We start from the raw sequence: 22856 nt of genomic DNA, 5'->3' as shown, positions 1-22856 counted from the left end.
TAACAATCTGAGTCCTTTTATTCCATACCTTCTTCATGCATATGCCCTAACTAAAAATATATTTAATAAATTCACTTAAAATACACCATTTTGGGGGGCCAAAGGTGAAGCTCAGCCATAGAGCTCTTGCCTTAGGATGCACAAGGCCCAGAGTTTGATCTCCAAAACCACAAAATAATACTAGGAAAGTAAAATAAAAATTTTTGAATATTTGCATATATAGATCTGCTTAAGTCATTTTGCACTTTCATTCTGTTACATGTCTATAACATAATTTGTTTAAGCAGTGACTTACAGATACACATTTGTACTTTCATTTTTTTGCCCTCTGTTTCAGTCAGCAATGCAGTCAACATCTGTCTTTTCCCACTTGCGTGAGTACAAAGGCAACCACTTGCATTTAGTTCAGCACCAATTAATTAGATTTATAATCTCATCTGCTAGAAATCCATGTGTAAATAAGGACCAAAGGGATTTTTCTGTTCTTTATGTCTACTCATCCTTTATAGAAATATCAGCGAAGGCGGAAGTACTGTCTTTCTGCCGTGTTCCATTCAGCCACCATGTTGCAGGATGTGGGTGAGGCCATTCAGTTTGAGGTCAGCATTGGGAACTATGGCAACAAGTTTGACATGACCTGCAAGCCTTTGGCATCAACAACTCAATATAGCCGTGCTGTTTTTGATGGTAAGATTGACATAGACCATTCTCTCCTATGTGTACTTATAAGTGGGTGCACTTTTGCATGCACTGTCTTCTCCCTCTGGCAGCCATTATCCCCAGCATATTGTTAGATGGAAGAAACAAGTGGAAGAGAGATTTTCACAATACTGAATGGAAAAGAACTACTTATTCCTTTGTTGCTTAATTGAATAAAATTACAGAACAGCCTACCCCAAACCATTCTACAAGCATATACATTACTAAGTAGTTCACTCTTCACATCTCTTTAATAAACTTGTTGTCTAAGTGTCCAGTGTTCACTGACTCCTGATGTTCCATACCAGGGAACTACTATTACTACTTACCCTGGGCCCACACAAAGCCAGTTGTTACCCTGACTTCATACTGGGAGGATATTAGTCATCGCCTGGATGCAGTGAACACTCTCCTAGTTATGGCAGAGAGGCTGGTAAGTTTATCTTCCTTACATTTCTTTTTCCATTTTTCTATTTGGTTTTCACCAGAATAAATTATGTATCAGTTAAAATACATGCTATCCCACTATAACACAAGACCTCAAAATACAGTGGTCAACAAGCTAAGAGCCATTTCTGTAGTGACAGCTGAAGTATGTGGACCAAAGCTAGCATAGTGCTTCAGTGGGGGACCACTTTGCCCCTCACTGCTCTGCTTTAAGTAAGGAGCCACCATTGTTTGCCTGGTAGAGGCCACTTACCACTACACCCAACTTCCAGCAAGATGGAAGGAAAAAGAGTGGAAAAAGGTGACACAGGCCTCACGATAAGAAAGACCCAGGAGAAAAATTCTCTATTTCTATTCACTTTCAATTGGCCAGAATCCATTCATACAGCCACATTTAATCACAAAGAAGTTGTAAAATGCAATATTATTCCCGAGCAGGCATCTGCCTAGATAAAAGTTTTCTTATGTGGAAGAATAGAGGATGCAAAAGGTGGGGACAGAGAGAAGAGGGGATTCATAGTTTCTGCCATAATTTGTATATGGAGAGTGCTTTATTCCTACAGCAATATGGAACTCTTAGAGTTTTGCTGTTAGTGCTGTAAAAAAAATCTCCACTATGATAAGAGGTGGCTTAGAGTAACCAGTATCTGAGATTTTCTACTCTTGCTACAGTGAAGAACTTCCCTTGTTTGGTGGTTAGGGGCTGCTTTCTACTGGTGGAACTGCATAGGATACCTGTCTTGTTGATATTGTCCATCATGTTGATATCGCTCAACTAGATTAGTGAGGAGAAAGGAAATATGTTTAGGGTATTCCTGATTAAATAAACAATAGTAAATTATCCCTATCAGGTGTGAATAAAATCTATCTGGTATTAGTGTTTTGATTTCCATATTATATTAATGTCAGGTATCAGAGAGGCCTGCTAGAAAAAGGGTTGTTGGGATATAAGTGATGCAATATATATATATCATCACACTGAACCCCATTAAGGTACAATTGATGTGTGTCAATAAAAATAAAAACATTTAAATGTTATTAATGTTGACTTTTTCTAAGATCTAAATTTTGCCAGGACTGAACCAAGACATACAGGGTCATACTTGATCTAAGATGCTATAGAAAAATCTAAAAATAATATTTTATATTATAAAGACAATATTGAAGGATAAATGTACAATTAAATTAAATATAATTTTTCATACAGAGAAGTTGCAATTGATTTGCAATGTAGTTATAATATTAATTTCTAAATTTCCTTCTCAAGAAAATTGATGGAGAATTAGTCGCATCTCTTTTCCAATTATGTTTTGAATATTTTTCAGCTTTTTTCAGTTCTTATCAGCTTTCTCTCCATTGGTCAAACTGCCCTCATTCCATGCTAAGCTTGAAAGGAAGGTGGCTTTCTATGGCCAAGACTTTGAATACTCATGGTGGGCCCTCCCTCAACCTCCGTTGGCAAATGCCAATATGACACAACAATATGATCTAGGCTTATCTTGTACTTTCCTCTGCCTCACCCAGGAACCACCATTTCTCAAAGGAGCCCTGGTTCCTTCAGTAGGAGATGGCATTTAAAAAACAAAATTTGGGCACAGAAGTGCTCACTGCTGCTGATACATCATTGTTTCTAGGCTGTGTCAGCAAACAAACTTGCACACACAGGTACACACATAAATATGTGCATTTATTTCTATATCTATCAATATACTAAAGGCCATTAGTTTATAAAAATATTTCCAATTCCAGCCCAATAGCAGAGACTTATTCAAGTTTTTCCTACTTCCTTCTTCTGGGAGAAACCTGGTCTCCATTATCCTCAATATGGTCACTCATTGTCAAACTTAAAAATTCTTATAAACCACTGTGAAAAACAAGCCTTCTAGTTTAATCATAAACAACCATGTGTTTATGATTATCATTGCCTTTTGACTAAGGATGTATAGTCAAAATATTATGCTCAGATGTTACTTGGGTTAGTTCAATGTAATTATATTATTTATTTATCTAAAATATAATTAGCTGCTATCTAGAATATATAAAAAAACTCTAAAAAATCAAACCACCTAAAATTAAAGGGCTTGTCAAGAAATGAGCAAGAGCTGGGTGTGGTTGTGCATGACAGTGATCCCAGCATTCAGGAGGCTGAGGCAGGAGGATTGCCATAATTTGGAGCCAGTGTGGGCTACATAATGAGTTCGAGGCCAGCTTGAACTACATAGCAAGACCTTATTTCCAAAAAAAAAAAAAAAAAGGACAAGAAAAATGAACAGACAATTCACAGAGGAAGAAATACAAATAGTCAACAAATATATGAAAAATGTTCAACATCTCTGTCCATTAGAGAAATGCAGATTAAAACAATACTAAGATTACTCTGGAAAATATGGTAACTGAAATCAGAGATTCCATATGACCCAGTTATTCTCCTGGTACATGTCTTCCCCGAAGAGTTTAAGTCATCATACTACATTGAAACATGCATACCAATGTTTATAGCAGCATAGTTCGTAACCGCTAAATCATGGAAGCAGCCTGTATACCCAAAAGCAGACAATTGGATAAAGAAAATGTGGCATCTGTATATGATGGAATACTACTTGGCTATAAAGAATGATAAATTTGAAATATTTATAGGAAAATGGATGCACCTGGAAAATATAATGTTGAGTAAAATAGATGAGACACATAAGCTTAAATATGGTATTGCTCATTTGAGTGAGGCAAAGTAAAAACAAAGAATAATAAAGGATGCGTGGAAGAGTACCTCTTGTAATAGGGAAGTGGTCTAAGGAAACAAGGGTGAGGGGTGAGGAGGAAGGGCTGGGGAAATAAGTAGAATAAAGATATGCCATGTATAGGAACCTAATAACTTCAATGAATGTAAACATTATGTGCCACAGCATGAGCTAAGATTAATAAAATGAAAAAAGAATGAAAATCGGGATAGAGGAATTAGAGGAGGAGGAAAGGGGAAGGGGACTTTTTTAAAGAAAGAAACTAGCTATAATATGTACAGGTACCCACTCCCCAAGATGACAGTAAACTGCATGTTCTGCAAAAGTACTAATAAAAAAAATTTTAAAGCTAAAAAAAAGAAATATAATTAAGTCCATTTTGTTTTTGTTTGTATTCTGTTTCAGGGTTCCCTCCCCTGTCTTGGCTGGTTGTTTTGTATTTATTGTTGAATATACAAAATATTTACAAGGTTTCAAATCTCAAACTATATATAGTTGTTCTATTGCCTAAACATATTAGTATTTATTACAACTTGAAAAAATAAATAGTGCTAAGGTATAGTATTATTAAATGTAAAAAGTCCTCTAGATTTTCTATAATTAAGTCTTTTCATTTTTATTTGTTTGTTTCCTCAGCAGTAAAAGTGAAACCTTTGCCAGGTATAATGGTATAATGCACAATTACCATTTATTTCCTCTCTTTCCAAATTCTTCAGCAAATGAACATAGAGGCTCTAAAATCAGGGATACAAGGTAAAATTCCTGAAAACCAGTTGGCCAAATTGTGGCTGAAGCTGATAGATGAAGTTATAGAAGACACAAGGTACAGTGATCTTATTTTCATTTCAGCATTCCCAGCCTTGCCCTCCTCCCTTAATTCAGACTGAAAGAGTCTCTAGAATCATGTCAAGTATTTGTTTGAAAAATGAATTTGAACTGTTTGGACTTCTTAAAAGGCCCTCACTAGGAGGAGTCTCTGAATCACAGTCAGGAAAAACTCTGCTTTCTGATTTGGTGCCAATGCTAAAGTAGACTCCAAAGGCTAAGGCTCCACTCCAGGAAGCAGACCCAGGGCTGCCTGGGGTGAAGTGGGGTGGGATAAGGAGGCAGGAAAGGAGGAAGTAGGCTGGTGCTTCCTCTTCTCAGCATCCCATGGGTGTCCACTGTCTTGAAGATGACTGTTGGATCCTACAGGGAATGGGGTCTGGGAGTGGAGCATCGGTTTTACCATTCAGAACAGTGTTCCTAACGCATAAACGTATTTTTTTATTATTATTTGGGGGGGGTACCGAGGATCGAACTCGGGTCCTCCTGCTTGCGAGGCAGGCGGCAGAACCACTGAGCTAAATCCTCGGCCCATAAACATATTTTTAGAAATGTCCTTTTCACTTTCTCTTTTACTGAGTGCCTAATGAACTCTGGCCAAACCTCTGTTAGGCGAAGCCAGTAAATATGTCTTGTGCCAGAGGATCTTTCATAGCTGTGACTTGGGGAAACAACTCAGATCTTTTGACATTTGGAAACCAAGGGGGGAAGTGAGTCATTCCAAAACCATTTTTAATATTGGCTAATAACAAGGTGGATAGGGAAGTTCAGAAAGAAAAGCAGACTGAGTACTTTCCATAAGCAGCAGGAGCCCTGGATGGTTTCTTTCCCTCTCGGGTACTACCCTAAGTCACCCTGTCTTCTTGTGCCTTCTAGTGGTTTAGCCAGGTCATTGAAAAGCAGCTGAAATCAAGGTACTGCTAGGGAACTTGTTCACGTTGAAAGAATTTGAGAACTGGGTCCTAAGAAAACATCTCTGAGTCTCCTTATCTTAAAGATGAAAAAAACAGAGGCCCAAGGAGGTGAATGAAGTGATACCTGGAGTTAGGTTTACTAACTCAACCTTCTCCTTCATGGTTCACAGTCAACATCTGTTTACCAAACATCCTACATGTGGTTTTTGAACTAACAGTTTTCATGTAGTTTTACCTTACAGCATCACTCCAGGACCTTAACTCTTCACATGTATTGCTATAATTATTAATGAAACTGAACAGAAACAATTAGTAGTACTTTTCATGTAGAAAATGCATGTGAATTTTAAGATTTGCTTAGGAAAACACAGATTATCTACTTATACTTCTGATGTGAGCTGTTTTTGAAAAATCAAATAGGAAACTTTTTAAACTTTATGAACAGGAAATTCAGTGTTGGGGGGGATTCTAAGATTTCCTTCACTCAAGGAGTTGGGTGAAATTCAAATAAATGGAATTTCTAGGTGGAGTAATGTGAGTAGAACTTCCTGGAATTGGTGACAGCCTCCCACTGTGTTCCCAGCGGTTGCTATAGTGAGAGGAAAGGGCTTTAGGTCCCAGATCAGCCATTCTCAGGTACCCTTTTGGATTCTGTCACTAGACCTCCAGGGTCTCATTTTGAAAGGGGTTTAGCCTGTACAAGTAGTTCTTACTCCTTTTGGAGCTCACTGCCCTTTTGATAATCTGATGAGATGATGACAATGATGAAGGTGAGGATGGGATGATGATGATGATGATGTCAATATTTTTGAGACTTGACAGTGCAGTGCTGTTGAGAAAAGTGAATTAATAGAAAAAAACCATAAAAAGTGAATATTATTTCCCACATTTGAAGATAGCAAAACCAGAGGATGAGTAACTGGTCAAGACCACAGATCTTAAATGGTGGAGCCACAAATTGACCTAAGTAGTAGGCTGCAAAGCCTGTTCTAAGGCATTAGGTCAGCCTACACATCAACACAGATGTATGTGCTTTCCTTTATAAGTCGTAGAGATTCACAGATCTCCTGAGGCCCATCTTTAAACTGCCTAAAGGTTCAAAGTCCTAACATTAACACTTCAGCTAGGTGATCTCTAACCCCCCTCCCCGCCCCATCATTCTGTGGATCCATACAAAGATTGTAAGAAGCAAAGTTAGGACAAGCCAGTATCTCCCAGCTACTGCTATCTCCTTCTTCCCAGTGACTCCGTGGGCCTTAGTCTAACCCAAGACATTACTTAGACTTTTAATACCCTTTTCTGTTTTGCCAATGCAAGATACACTCAAATGCATCTTAAACCAGGCAGTGCTTATACAATCAGTTAGGAGATTGATGTGATTTGAAAGATGGAAATCAAACATAACTGAACTTGTCAGTTTTGGAACTTAGAATGTTCTTTTTTTCTTTCTCTTTCTTATCTTTTTTTTTTTTTTTTAGTTACACCTTGCCTCTCACAGAAGGAAAACCTAATGTCACAATTCTTGATACTCAGATCCAAAAGTTACGTTCCAGATCTCTCTCCCAGATACATGAGGCAGCTGTAAGAATGAGGTCTGAAGCCACAGATGCGAAGTCCACTTTGTTAGAAATTGAGGACTGGCTTGATAAGTTAATGCAACTGATGGAGGAGGTAAGCACTTTAAACTACATAAATGTCACACGATACGGAAGAAGTATTCTGTGGAATGGTACTAAGGGTAGGGTAGTGCATGGAGTATTTAACATGTTGTCTAGGGTATGAACTGATCTGACCAATGATAGAAATCAAGGAGTTACTGGGCTAAGGATGACACTGGGTAATGGGGGCAAAAGCCATTGAAATAAAGGCAAAAGAAGAATTTTTAATTGGGTCCTGGAAAGGTTTCCAAAACAGGCCAATCACTGTCATTTTCCACATACTCAGAATATTTTGAGTGATGAAGTAGCAGAACTGTATAGAACAGAGGATTAAAATTTTAGGTTTGGTTAGGGTTGGAAAGACCTGTATTTAAATCTTAGATCTGATATGCGTTACCTTGGACAAGTTATTTGATCTAAACTTCAGTTTTCCCATATGTAAAATGGAATTAAACAAAATACTTACTTCATAACATTGTTGTGTGAAGATTTAAAAGAGATGATGAGTGTAAAAAGCTTAGTACAGTGCAGAGCACACAGCGAGTGCTAGATAAACATTATCTGCCACTCAACTCTGTGGACTGAAAGAAAAAGAAACAAAGACAACCCTTCCCTGTCTTTCCAATACCAAGAGGGTAGTATCTTAGTTCCTGTCATTGTTGTAACAAAATGCCAGAGTCTGGATTATATATATATATATATATATCTATATATATATATATATATATATATCTTTTTTTTTGTACCGGAGATTGAACTTAGGACCTTGAACTTTCGAGGCAGGCAATGGCATCACTGAGCTAAATCCCTGGCCCTGGATAATTTATAAAGATGAGAGATTTATTTCTTACAGTTCTAGAGGCTAGGAAGTCCAAGGTTGAGGGAGCTGTACCTGTCCAGGGCTTTCTTGTTTCATCATCCCATGGCATAAGGCAGAAGGGCCAGAGAGGATGACAAAGCAAGCAAGCAAGAGGGGACTGAATTCATAACAAGCCCACTCTCATGATAACTAACCCACTTCCTTGATAACAAAGTGAACCTATTCATGAAGACACAGCCTTCCTCCCTCCTGACCTAATAACCTATTAGGCCCCATCTCCCAATTCTGTTGCATTAGGGATAAAGTTTCCAACACATGAACCTTGAGAGACACATTCAAACCATAACATGTGGGTGGTAATATGTTTTCAGATAGAAACACTTTTGAAAATACATACAGGACAAGTAATTTTTATTTTATACTTTGCATGCATTGTTACTTTCAAAGTTTTCTTTAGTGAATTTATAACTTTTATGATCAGAAAAAAGAGGGTTTTCTTAAACTAAATTAATATTTCAGAATTGACAAGTAATGGATGTGAGACAGAGATTCTGTATGGTTTGTAAAACATATGTAAGTTGTAGCCCTTTGACTGCTGCTGATGCCTTTCTTCAAATAACACTTGAGCTAAGAGGGAGTGATTCCTAAAATCCCTCAGAGCAGATTATGGTAGGGTGTTTGCCAGTGGTTCTGATCAGCTCCCTTCTTCTTTGTTTTCCACTTGGCCAGCTGTAGGCTGCCTCCCAAACCTTCATGTTCACAGTGTGGTTCTGTGAGATGTGAGTCCCTGGACTTTGGGACAGAGCCCTAATCACAGCATCTCTTTGCTTAGAGGAGGCCAGAGAGTCCAGCCTGCAGCACCTCCAGTCCCTCTGCATTTAGACTAATCCTAAACTTGTTTCCCTACCCATCCAACCTACGTGCCCAGCCGCAGAACAGTATGCCTGACATTATCATCTGGATGATTCGAGGAGAGAAAAGACTGGCCTATGCCCGAGTTCCTGCACATCAGGTTTTATACTCCACTAGTGGTGAGAAGGCATCTGGGAAATACTGTGGCAAAACCCAAACCATCCTTCTGAAGGTATATGTCTTCACCATGTGTTGTGAAATATTTATATGCAAAACTTGTATTCTGGAGAAGGGCTTACTTATAATTTGCTAACCATTGAATGGCTGTGGTGACTGTGATCATTTCTAGCCCATTTTGGTGATCATTCTAGGCTGATAATTCTCAGAGTCATCTGAGGTCAATTGGCATTCATCGTGGATGCCTTTCTTGATGACATTGTGACATTAATACTAACATGGCATTGTAACATTGTATGAATTTTCTACTTCCTTCTGATGCCTCATGCAAAGGGATGCCTTTCTTTCCTTCAATTCCAGTGTGTGCAGGGAAAGAGAAGGTGGTATAGCTAGCCCATGGAATCTATTGCTCTAATCAAATGAGTCCTCAAATTCAAAAATTTTGGTAATTGCTGCCTTAGAGCGGGGGTTCTGAACATTTTTAGAGTTACAGACTCGAGTGCCTGTTGAAAGCCACTGGCCTTCTTCTCCAGAACAGTGCACACCACACAGGCATCCAATGTTTTGCATTTAGTTGGAAGCTTCATAGAACCCATAACCCCATCCCAGGACCGCTGATGAAGAACTTCTCTGTGTTTGCATTTGGAAAACCAAAGGAAAGATGGGACTGGAAATGAAGAAATTGGAATAGTTCCTGTCTGTATATTTTAACATTCTCTCCCTAGTAACCCCAACTGGAATAGTGAGTTGAATTTGGGGACAAGGACTAAATATCAAGAAGAGCAAAAAGCAGAGTTAAAGGGGTGTGTTTTCTTAATTCAAGGAAATATCTTCTAACTTTTAATAAATGTACTTATTGCTTTTTAATCGGGAGGGTTATAAATAGAACCAGAGTGATTATCTTGTTTCAAGTGTTCTTTGCAGAATAAATCTTACTTAAGATAGAACCACAATTATAATTAACCTCAACAGTGGGTGGAAGCAAACTGATTAATAAATAAAATTTCACAGGAGGTGGAAAAGGGGATAGACAGAGGGATATGCTAGATATGCTAGATAGGGATAGGCTTTAGAACTCAGTAAATAAACAGCAAAAACCTTTAAGAAATTGCTTTATATGTTCACTGATTTTGTTAAAACTTATTATCCACCTTAAGAAACCACTTAATTTGGTGGAGTTTTTTGGTCTTGGGACCACATGATAACTTGTTTAAAAACTGATTGAAGACCCCAGAGAGGCTTTGTTTTTTCAGTTATATCCATCAATATTTGCAATAATAAAAATTTTAAAATATTTATTAGTTCATTTCACAGTGACAGTAACATCAGCTGCAGGCATACTTCAGTGGCAAAGCACTTGTCTAGCATGCAGGAGGCCCTGGGTTTAATCGCTAGCACTACAGAACAAACAGACAAAACACCAATAACAATAACAAACTCATCACTTGTTAACATAAAGTACATAGTTTTATAAAGTAGAACTATATTTTCTGTAAAACAAACAACAGAATGATATAGTTTTATGTTTTTGAAAAACTTCTTAAATGTCTTACTTAATAGAAATATAACTGATTCTTGTATCTATTTGTGCATTTAAGCTGATGGAATACATTATTTGATTGAGGTGTATAATGAGAATCTGGCCTTACATAGATATGTTATTTGGAAAAAGGAAGATACCTTTTCAGATAATTGTGGATATTCATCTTTGCTATAACACCAAGCTCAAGTTGTAGATTTTAAAATGTTAATTGCTATGTGGAATTTGAAACTATCAATAAATTTTTCTTACTTAGCTACATAAAAATCTATTGGTCTTGCTTAAACTTTGAGTGGCTCTTTTATCCATTCATATTTTGTAGCATCAAACATGGTCACTGGGAATAAATTCCTCTTGTTGGCACATTTCATTGACAGTGTGAAACAAATTTTTAAAATCACATTTATGTGGGCTGGGGATTTAGCTCAGTGGTTTCGTTGCCTGCTGTGCAAGCACAAGGACCCGAGTTGGATCCCCGGTATCAAAAAAAAAAAAAATACTCACACATTTAAAAAAAAAAATCACATTTATCTTATCAAAAAAGTCTTGGTAAATTTTTCAGATTTTAAAAGAATTCAAGAGAATTCTTTGTTAAAGCCAGAAATTCATTTTCTTTACTTGAAAGTACATAGACGCTATGCCCATTACTGTTATACCCTTGGGCACAATTTGGTGTCACTGTCTTTTGTTTTGTTTTGTTTTGCTAATCTTTTATTGGTATATTTTAGGCATACAACACAATTATATTTCTCATTGGGAACTGTATCTTTACATAATGCATCTTGGTTCTTATTTTTTCCCCATTCCTAGCCCTCCCTTCACCCCCTCCACCCTTTCCTATTTACAAAGACTTTATTTCCATTTTTTCCATTTCTCAGCATTTTTCCTTTCCCTTCTTTCCTTTCCCCTGCCCCTCCCACTACCCCTACCTCTTTGGACCTTTTCTTCCTATTTTGCATTATCGATTATTCATTCTAATCATTGGTACATTTTAGGTATACAATATAATGACATTCATCATTGGAAATTGGCACCTTTACATAGTCTCTCTTGGTTCTTATTTTTCACCCTTGCCCAGCCCTCCCTTTAACCCCTCCATTCCTCCCTATTTACAAAGATTTTGTTCCTATTTTTCCATTTTCTCATATTAATCCCATTCCCTTCTATCCTTTCCCCTATCCCTCCCACTTCCCTCCCCTTTGCCCCTTTTCTTCCTATTTCACATGACCTATTATACATTTAGTCCTTATTTACACTTTCAGTTTCTCACACCAGAGAAACTATTTGGTAGATTGGATCAAGAAAATGTGGTTTTTTTATAAAATGGAGTACTACTCAGCCATAAAAAATGAGAAATTAGAGACATTTATAGCTAAGTGGATGCACATTGAGGCGATACTCCTAAGTGAAATAAATGGTGTCACTGTCTAGATTCTTGCTGCATTGCCAGCTTTATCCATCACTGCTTTTGCACTATCAGTGCAAATGTCAATACCGTGAAGAAGATAAATACCATGTTAGTCCTATAATAAAAATTGTTTTGACCTTGTGGGCTTCCTGAATAGATCTGAGGGCAAGAATCTATGGGTCACACCTTGAGATCTACTGCTTTGTTATTTCAGTCCATTACAGGGTCATTTGGAAATATTTTAACTAAAGTGAACATAAAATTAGACTGGTGAAGGCAATGATTATATTGTCAGTCTGCTTTTGCCTTTAACTTAATGTCATAGTCTATGTGGTGCACAGTGTGATGTAATATGCTATTTTTCGTCTTACAGTATCCACAGGAAAAAACCAATGGGCCCAAGGTACCTGTGGAATTGCGAGTGAACATCTGGCTGGGCTTAAGTGCTGTTGAGAAGAAATTCAATAGCTTTGCAGAAGGAAATTTCACCGTCTTTGCTGAAATGGTACATTTAATGACACCACTATCTTTTCTTTTTTGGTGAGGGAGAAGTTTCACTTTTCATTTTAAGGAAAACATTCACATACCAAAAACAACCACAGCTATCTACCACATAAAATCCCATCCAAGGATCTTAAGGGGCTAGGTCACAGTGGTGATGAACCTATGGTATGTGTGCCACAGGCAGCTCTTTGTTATCACTGAAAGCTCTAAAAGGTTCACTGAGATGATCCTCTGGAAGTCTGTCAAAATTGGAACACACCAGGATGATTACTACCCTTGTGTGATAATTCCAGCCAGCAATATTGCATGGTGGGGGTGGTGCTCTTCCAGCTCTTGGCACTAGAATTCAGTAATAATGAGTCACATTGGTTCCTGATGGTGGGAAACTAAGAATGCACACACACAGATTCATGCCAATCCAGGAAAAGAGACACGAGCTGCTCAGAGCTTGAGAAGTTTGCTTGGTGTAGGGGTTCTTGAGTCACAGAAGACCCATTGCACACTTAGGAGAAGACTCAGATGTGTTTGCTCAAGGGCAAGAAAATTCTACCTGAATACTTGAAAAACAGTAGAGATAATTTGTAAAACCTTCACTGAATTTTAAACTCATTTCATTAATTAAATCTCATTATAATGAAAACAATTTTCACAAACTTTGACAGCCAAAAGAATTATTTTGATTCCTTCATACACTATTTTTTAACTCAAAAGTGCTTATTGATTGATGTACTGGATGTATTTGGAGGGTTCTTCTGATAATTTTCAGATAAACACCACTCAGCAAGTGGGCCTTCATGTTCAAATACAGAAGACTGTTTTCATTCTAGTTAATCTATAAATGTGTTCCTCACTCAGGATTGTAGTTCTGATCTGCTTGCTAGGCAAAAGAATTCATGGCAATGTTTTATGTTTACCTTTTGGTCATTCGTGATGCCTGGCACATAGAAGGTCCCTACAAAAACTTACTGAATATTTAGGATGAGGATGATGAATAAGCCAAACCCTGTCCTCAAGGATCTCACTGTCTATTGAAATTATTGTAAAACTGGGTCTCTCATTAAACATACAGACTCCCAAGGCCATCCTGGGGATTCTAACTCTATAGCTGAGTTAGGAATTAACATCAGAGGTGATTCTACTTTGGGTGGATGGATATGGACATCGGTGGGCCACTTTAAGAAATAGTGAGAATACATGAGACACTCAAATCCTTACAACTCAGGCTTGGAAGAGCTGTTGGAGATAAATGGAGGCTGTGTTGGAGGCCACTGGGGAGGTCCTGAGTGGATGTTGACATCCAGCCAGTGGACAGTGTGGAGTAGGGGAATCAGAGCATACGTGTAAGAGAGGCTGGCTCCTATTTCTGTAGGATTTCTTGGTGTCCACTTGCCCTCCAGCTCTGTGGCTGGGACTAAGCCTTGAGGAACTACCCCTGAGCAACAATCAGTCAGCTTAGGCCTTCTTTCCATTCTTTCTCATTTCCGGATCCTTTCCTTTACACAGTTGAGATCAAGGTTCAACTCCACCTATTTTACTCATTCCGTGTGACTCTATAGTTTCTCCAAGTTCTAACAGCCCATAAAGACCAGGCACATTAATAAAGATAATAATAATAATAATAATAATAATAATAATAATAATAAAGATAATAAGAATTTTACTGGTTCTTGCCTTTATGTGCTAATACCAGATCTTGGTTCTCTATAAAAATCCCTCTTGAAAATTTCTAGGGGGCCTTTGGTGCTTCCCATGTGCTTATACATGCATACTTTTTTCTTACTATTCTGCCCGTACTGCTGCTGGCTAAAGGCCACCAGGCCTCAAGGCCACTTAATGACCCCTACCTCTACTGCTACTGATGCCCTTTCATCCATGTTGAAGTCTTTCCTTAGATGTTACTGTTTTACTGAGACCATACTGGTTTCTAAGCAGAAGCAGCAGGAATGCCTTATTCCTCCATTTTGTCCCCTTGTCACATGCTCCTAGGTCTTATTACACTTGGTGACAACAGCTCCTTTAACTTCTGCCTACCTAAATCTGTCTCTCCTGCAGCCTCAGAGACAATACCTGAGATAATACTACTATGTGCCTACTGTGTATGCTTGTTCCTAATTTCCTAAAAGGCCCCTACTCAGATTGCTTCCCTTCTCCTTCAGCCAAAAACTTCTCTATACCTTATGCTAACCATCTTTTTGGTTGAGTCATCAGCAGGCAAATGGAAATTCCAGTTTGGGACCATAAGGACACCTACTACACTGAGAAATCTCAACCCTTTCTATGAATGCGAGTACGAAGAGCAGACACCATAGATTTATAAACTCTAACTTATGAAGGAGTGCTCTGTAAACCAATGTCTGCCATTGCCACTATATCTGCTTCCCAGAAAGAACTTTGTCTACCTTCCACACTTCAGAGGAGATTAAGGCTCAGAAGTTTTAAGCCCCGTATGGGCTGGATGCTAAAAGACTATCAAGTTTCAAATGTATTCTTTGTGGACTGCCTAGGAAATACATATCAATTATATATTATTTCTGTGGGTAAATGTGCCCCAAGTTCTAAGTAGTTAATTTATAAATAAACTTTTTGAAATCTACACATTCATAAATTGAGGACTTTTATAGGTATTTAGAAGATAATGTTCAGAGAACTGTGTGGAGTTACTCAAAATAATAATAGAAGGAACTAGCATTAAACAGTGGACCCTGGAGCTACAATTGTCCTGACATACAAACAACTTGGAATTTTAGTTTTAACTTAAGAGCAAAGTCATGAGTTACAATCTGAATGCTAGCCACTTGTGCTTCCAGATAGTCTCAGACACAGATTTAACCCTTAAAGAGTTCTGGAAGGAACATTACAACATCCTTTCCTGTGTGGGATTAATTGAGAAATCCTGGGCCAGCGTATCTCTAAGGATGACACTAAGATCTGTCTATATACAAGAGAGATTTTGAAGCTGTGTAGAGGAGCCTGAGCCTTCAATTGACCAACTAGAGTTAGAACCAGTCCTCGTGGATGAATTGAGTTCATTAAGTCAAGGGTCCACTGTATATCACTGTTTTCGAAACACATACGTAATTGCTCACTAGAACTCCAGAATAACTCCATAAGAGAGGTAGTATTGTCTCCAGTCTACAGATGATAACATTGAATCTTAGATAAAACAAATGACTTATCCAAAATTGCATAATCAGCAGCAGCCCAAGTTCAGTTCATACCTTCTGAATGTAAAATCTTTGTTTTCTTTCTATGGTTTTCTAGCCTAAGTCCTAAATGAATTTGAAAAGTTATAGACTGATTTTCTTTCTGGACCTCTGATGCTATTTCTATAATTTCACTTTGATAGTATGAAAATCAAGCTCTCATGTTTGGAAAATGGGGCACCTCTGGACTGGTGAGACGTCATAAGTTTTCTGATGTCACAGGAAAAATAAAACTCAAGAGGGAATTCTTTTTGCCTCCAAAAGGCTGGGAATGGGAAGGAGATTGGATAGTTGACCCTGAAAGAAGGTAAGCTTTTCATTCTCTGAGAAAAATTATATGGCCATGAAACATGTTCTTAGAATGTTTTAAATGGATTATCTTCATCATGATTCTTGATAATATTTATATAATAACATGGAAATTCATAGAAAGTTGAAAAATGTTATCAGTATCCCATAAGGCAGACAACTATATACCATACCTGATAGCTGGTAATTACTGAGAACTTATTATATGTGAATGTGCCAACCAGTGTGCTGAGCATCAGCATCATCTTATTTAGTCTTCACTACAGCAAGTGTTTTGTAGGTCTCAGCCAGGCTTGATGCCTCATACTTCTAACCTCAGCACTTGGAAGACTTAGACAGGAGAAATGCTGTGAATTTGAGGGCATTCAAGGCCAGTCTGAACTATGTAGTGAGACCTTTTTCAAAAACCAAAACATAAAAAAGAGTATTATATGGGTCTGAAGTTTTATCCTATTTTCATTAACAAGGTTGACTGCCACAGTTTCATGGATGCTGGCTGGAGACACATGATTCCTAGTTCAGAGAAAAGGACCTTACTGCCCATACCAATAACAATAGTAGAATACTAATATTTGCTCTGGTTATCCATACCCCAGGTCCCACAAGGTAACATGATTAGGGATAGATGACCCTTACACTTGCAATGGATTTACACTGAAGGAGAGGAACCTGGAATTCAGGGAACCCAAATCTTTTAAATGTGTAGTGAGTGTGCGGGCACTTTGCTCTGGAGAGAGACACTATCTCTGCCTTCTAAGACTGTTCCCCATATGAACATCCTTGAACAGAAAGGCAATCAGTGCCTAAGTTGGCAAGATGTGCAAAAATGGAAGAGAATCATGGAAAATTACCTCCCAAGAAGACAATATTATCCCCACTTTGCAAATGAAAAAACTGAGATATAGAGAAATTAAGTTACTTGTCCAAAGACAACAAAGCCTGTAAATGGTATAGCCTGGGCTAAAACCTAAGTCTAGCCAGGGCATCCAAACCAGCACTCAACTATTCTGCTGGAATATCTGCAAATAATGTAGAGGGTACACTTTTAAATGGTGAATTATATGGTATGTGGATTATATCTCAAAAACTGTTATTAAAAAAGAGAGAGAGAAACAAACACTAGAAGTGTTTCCCCTGGAGTTGGGGAAAGCTAAAGCCTGGTTTCTTTCTTTTTTTTTTTTTTTTTTCTGGTACATGGGGATTGAACTCGGGTCCTTGTGCTTGCACAGCAGGAGGCGAAACCACTGAGCTAAATCCCCGGCCCTAAAGGCCTGGTTCCAAATACTGCTAACAGCATTAGAACCAGAGCTTTCTCTTCTCACCACTTCATAATGGTACACTTGAGTTTGGAAGAAACAAACTTGGCAAGATAGATTTTAAGGCCTTTGGCTAGAGTTTAGCTTCTCTGGCATTTGTTTCCTATCATTGTATAGGCATTAAGAGAAGGGAAGTGAGGGTCTGTTAAGCCCATTGCTTACACATCACAGCTTTGGAATCATGATATCTTGCTGGGGATTCTGAGAGGAAATTGACTAGGGTTTGAATTAGGCACAAGGAAGGAGGACAAGGAAAGGTAGGGGGAGTTGTGACTGGAAAAGCAAAAGGTCAAAGCATGTCAGGGACAGATAAATCCTAGAGTCAGGTGGCAGCCAGGGTTTTTATTCTTCTCTGGAGCCCAGAAAAGTGATGGATGAGCGTAATTTATATAAAGGGTTGAGGGTATTTATTTTTTATACCTTTCCAGTGTTTAATTCTAGGGGAAGATGCATCAGGGAAAAGATGTAAAGATGATAAAAGATCCCTCATTTGAGTGGGTACCTAGCAGAAAATTTAAGTCAAGATTGGAACCTGTGTGCTTTCCTCTGTAGGTTTTCAAATCCAAGAGGAAAAAAGGCAAAGGACAGTCAGTATGGATTTCTCTAGTACCCAACTAGAGTTTGGAGTCTTAAATGATATGGTTTGGCTGTCTACCTAGGAACCACCCAGAATATTTGAACCCCTCCCTTCAGTGTAGGTTGCATAGACCAAGCAACCCTTAGTAGACATTTCCACACTGGGCTTCATGATTTGGCCTCCACTTCATTTTTTACATGGGAGGGCTATAGAGGGATGATTCCTTATTCTTTGAACTATTAGCCAAGAGTTTTTCTAAGAAAAAGCTGGACAGCCTTTTACTGAAACAAATCTTGCAGGAGCTCTTGGTACTCCCCCTAAGAAGCTGCCCACAACATAGTTTTCCCTGTCCGCAACCTCACTACAGAAAAAAACCAACCTCACTCATTAGAAGTGTTATCTGTAATTTAGGTCTCATTGTTCCAGCGGGTCCTTTCTCCAAGGCAATGCCAAAAGCTGCTGGTAGAAAGAGGAGGTTGGAGTACAAAACCCACAGGGGTCCAGCAGGAGGGAACTGGTACTTTTTCCAGGGTGTGGGTGCCTCCCAACCATTGGAAAGAGCTGAAGTTGCTGGTAGCCATTTCTCCTCAGGTAACCAAACCCTTTGCTTGCTGCAGCTTGCTGACTGAGGCAGATGCAGGCCACACAGAGTTCACAGATGAAGTCTACCAGAATGAGAGTCGCTACCCCGGGGGCGAATGGAAGTCAGCTGAGGATACCTACACTGATGCGGTGAGCTGCCTGCTCTTGAGAGGAACCCTCCTGTGTCATCTCTGTGAATCATGATCTTCTGGAAACTTACCACCACCCTCTCTCCTATTTCTGTTCCAAATAGCCTTCCGTTCACAACTTAGGCCACACAAAAACACAATTATTACTTCCCTAAAAGGAAATAGGCCTGCGAAACTAGATTTTGCTGCAGAGTAAAGTTTAGGGTATGCAACTTTTTTAGGGTAAATATTTATTTATTATTTAACTAATTTTTAAGATCATGAGAATGACAGGCTCACGCTTTTTAAAAAACCAAATGATATTAAACGAAATGGAAAGTAATTCTCTGTCACTCATATTTTACTTCCCAAAGATAACCATTGATAATTTTCATATACAACTATATGATTTCTTTTTTTCTCAGTTGAGTGCAATTATGTTGCATGTGTGGTTCTAAAACTTGTAGTTTTTGTCCAATAATATATCTTGGGCATCGTTTGATAGCAATACATATAGGTAGCTGTATGAGCTTTAAAGAATGCCTGCAGAGTATCTTATTATATGCACCTATTATAATTTACTTAACTAATCTCATAGATAGAGTTTGGTTTGGAGGGCTTGTTGTCATTTGTTGTTGTTATGTCACTTGTTTTTGTTTTGTTTTTTTCGACAAGGTCTCACTATGTGGTTCAGACTGGCCCTGACCTCACTGTATAGCCTAGGGTAGCCTCAAACTTGAGGTGATCCTCCTGCCTCTGCCTCCCAAGTGATGGAATTATAGGCATGCGCCACCACACTTGGCTTCTTATGTCACTTTTTGAAAAACAAAATAATAATGAACATCTTATATATACATGTTTATTCACTGACAATTTACAGTTAGGGAAGATCCTTGGATTTGCTTAGACAAAATATAAATTCATATAAAATTTTGATAAATATTGCCAACTTACCTTTCAAAGAGGTCTATGAATTTCTATTTCTAATAACAGTGGATGAAAGGACTTTTTTGCCTGAACATTCAACATTCCATTGTTTTATCTTTGCCAATACATGAATAAATGGTATCCTGTCATTATTCCAATTTCCACTTTCTTAATTTAAAGTGAAGCTGGATGTTAGGGCCAGGGATTTAGCTCAGTGGTTTTGCCGCCTGCTGCGTAAGAGTAAGGACCCGAGTTCAATCCCTGGTACCCAAAAAAAAAGTAAAGTGAAGCTGGATGTTTTTGTATGTTTACAGATCCCGTCTATTTCCTTTACTTATTAATTTTCTTTTCATAATGCTCAGTTTTTAATGTAAACTTAAGTCAATTTTTTATATAAACTTTGCTCAGTCTTACATAATTAGCCTCGTGGACCTCCAATAGCATTTCCCAATACTTGAAAACATGCATTTTTAATGTTTGATCCATTCTCTGGTAGGTTCTTTCCTATCTGATCCCTCATAAAGATAAGTTGCACTGGGCTGGGGATTTAGCTCAGTGGTTCTGCCGCCTGCCTCACAAGTGCAAGGTCCTGAGTTCAATACCTGGTACCAAAAAAAAAAAAAAAAAAAAAGAACCACAGAAAAGATAAGTTGCACATTTTGTAGTATTAAGTTGAACCATATATTCAATCACTTTTTCCTACAAACAGCAATTTCACAGGTTAAACCTAATCAATTCCCTAGTAGTAAAAACAGAGGGCAGTTTTAAAAATTAATTTTGATGTAACAATTGTATATAAAGATTAGAGTTTTTCTGAACAAAATGTATCTCTTAGTATCTATGTAAACCTGTGGATATCATACTTAAATATGAAGAAATTTTTCTCATTTTTGCATCTTTTTACACTATGACTAATTACTATTCACTTCTTTCTTCCTTTTTTAAGAATGGTGATAAAGCAGCATCACCTAGCGAGTTTACTTGTCCTCCAGGCTGGGAATGGGAAGATGATGCATGGGTATATGACATAAATCGAGCTGTGGATGAGAGTGGTAATATTTTATATCTGTTACCTAACTATGAGTTCTGTAGCTGGGCGTTGGTTTACAGGGTACAGGTTCCTTGGGGTCAATGACAACCAGGTCAGGTGGTACCACCCATGACTATTCAAATGCAGAATCTGAAACACTAGTAAATGCTTGGAAGGTTCTCTTTGGGGGATGTTAAGAATGGAAAATAGCAGGTGATATGGGACCAACTATTTGGGCTTTGAGACATGTGGGGATCCAGAATGAGAATTTAGGAGACAGCTAGGTAGGTTCTCTATCCTAATCACACCCCATAATTTCCCTGGGAACATCACACTCAGGGGCCCTCTAGCTCGAAAAGGAAAATAGTAAATGCCTTTAAAATCCTGTTTAACAATAATGTACATTATTGACATAGTTTCTGTTAATAATGGTGTTTGTCTTTGTCTATGAATAGTAATCTAGGAATACTATGATTTATAGCATTTGGAATTGTCAAAGAGAAAATCTGATTTTTTTTCTTATAAGAGGGAATAGTACATAAAAAGGCATTGACACAGAAGATTTCAAATCAACCTTGATGCACACACCAAGTCTTACAATAACACCACTGATTGAGCAATAACTAGGTGCTAAGCATGGCCCTAGTACTTTCCATGATTTCGATTATCTTAAAGTAACTCTATTAAAAGGTGTATTTTACCCTTGTAATGGAAAAATTGAGCCATAGGCAAGTTTTCCAACTTGGAGAAAACTTATTTATTTAGAAAAGAACCAGTGTGTGGCGTTGGAGTTGAACATGGGCCTGTGACTACATACCCATCCCCTTATTCCCCTTGTGGCTTGTGTCCCCTTCTGCCCTTTGTGCTGTGCCTTATTCTTAGATACATTCAGTTATCATGAGTAACTGGAGGCAGAAAGGTAGAGAAGAACCTCACCACCTCAAAGAAGCTTTCAGGAAGAATCCAGGGTATGAGGTTATATTTATTTTGGTTAAAGGTTAGCAAAGTGAAAGAAGCAATATTAAGTTGAGTATCTCTTATTCAAAATGCTTGGGATCAGAGTGTGTTCAATTTTGGAATTTTTATGTTGAAATATTTATGTATATGTAATGAATTATCTTGAGATATCTAAACACAAAATTCATTTAGGTTTAATATATACCTCATGCATATAACCCAGAGGTAATTTTATGCAGTATTTTTAGTGCCCCTTCATTTTGACTGTCACCAACCACATGAGGTTAGGTGTGGAATTTTCCACTTGTGGCATTATGGCACTCAAACAACTTCTGACTTTGGAGTGCCTTGGATTTCAGGTTTTCAGATTAGGGATGCTCAACCAGTTATGGTCATGATAGTAGATAATTATTTAGTGGCAGTGAGAAGGACTAAATGTTTTCTAGAAAGTTATTTACTGGTCTGGCAAATGCATCTTTTTGGGTAACTGTTCACAAACCCTGTTCCAGGTTGGGAGTATGGAATTACCATCCCTCCAGATAATAAGCCAAAATCCTGGGTTGCAGCAGAGAAAATGTATCACACTCACAGACGGCGAAGGCTGGTCCGGAAACGCAAGAAAGATTTAACACAAACATCTTCAAGCACTGCAAGGGTAAGAGGAGCAGTAGGAGTTTCAGTTAAGGTATTTCTTCAGAACTGTTTATAACTCAAGGGCTTAAGGTCAGGCTCAAAGGTTTTCAGAGTGCACACACTGCCAGGACCGCCAGGACCATCACCTGGGAATTTGTGAGAAACATTTCTTCACCCTAATCCTACTGATTTAAAAATTCTGGGAATAGCCCAGCAATCTGTATTTCAACAAGCCCTCCTCGTGATTCTGAGGCAAGTTAAATGTTAGAACCACTATAGAGGTAGTAAAAAACCACTGAAAGTATTCTAATAGATAATATATTAGTGGCAATAGCTTGAAACTTAGAACAAGATAGAGAAGGATTCAAATCCTGGCTGTGCTTTCTTTCTTACCTGAAAAATGAATACTTCTCTAAGTAAGTTATTGTAAGATTTTAAATGGAAAAATAAATTAAGTGGTAAAATAATATTCAGAGCAGTAACATGTGGCATGTTTTGTGTGCCTTGTATAGTGTTAGCTACAGCACGTGCATCCTCCACAATCTGTACATTCTAAATTCTGTGGCCTCTTCACAGGTAATGCTAACAGATGAAACAGATTTACTCTAGGAT

At 38.1% G+C, this 22856-nt stretch overlaps 1 protein-coding gene across 4 annotated transcripts in view; it reads left to right on the top strand.

The window, feature by feature from the left end:
• Myof (myoferlin) overlaps positions 1 to 22856 on the top strand; it is a 142020-nt gene that overhangs the window by 73596 nt on the left and 45568 nt on the right. For all 4 annotated transcript variants that reach the window (XR_015440363.1, XM_004838518.4, XM_004838519.4 and 1 more), the window contains 10 exons: positions 510 to 687; positions 1008 to 1132; positions 4601 to 4707; positions 7102 to 7294; positions 9030 to 9185; positions 12452 to 12583; positions 15929 to 16092; positions 18605 to 18719; positions 20571 to 20676; positions 22121 to 22266. Coding sequence is in view for 3 of the 4 variants with exons in the window: in XM_004838518.4 (XP_004838575.1) it covers positions 510 to 687; positions 1008 to 1132; positions 4601 to 4707; positions 7102 to 7294; positions 9030 to 9185; positions 12452 to 12583; positions 15929 to 16092; positions 18605 to 18719; positions 20571 to 20676; positions 22121 to 22266 (1422 nt within the window). In the remaining variant the exon portion in view is untranslated. The remainder of the gene's footprint in view (positions 1 to 509; positions 688 to 1007; positions 1133 to 4600; positions 4708 to 7101; positions 7295 to 9029; positions 9186 to 12451; positions 12584 to 15928; positions 16093 to 18604; positions 18720 to 20570; positions 20677 to 22120; positions 22267 to 22856) is intronic.

Source organism: Heterocephalus glaber, unplaced genomic scaffold (genome assembly GCF_053883595.1).
Source record: "Heterocephalus glaber isolate CG9 unplaced genomic scaffold, H.glaber_assembly_v1.0 deba00001497, whole genome shotgun sequence".
Classification (NCBI taxonomy): Eukaryota; Metazoa; Chordata; class Mammalia; order Rodentia; family Bathyergidae; genus Heterocephalus; species Heterocephalus glaber.
This window is presented reverse-complemented; position numbering and strand designations above follow the sequence as displayed.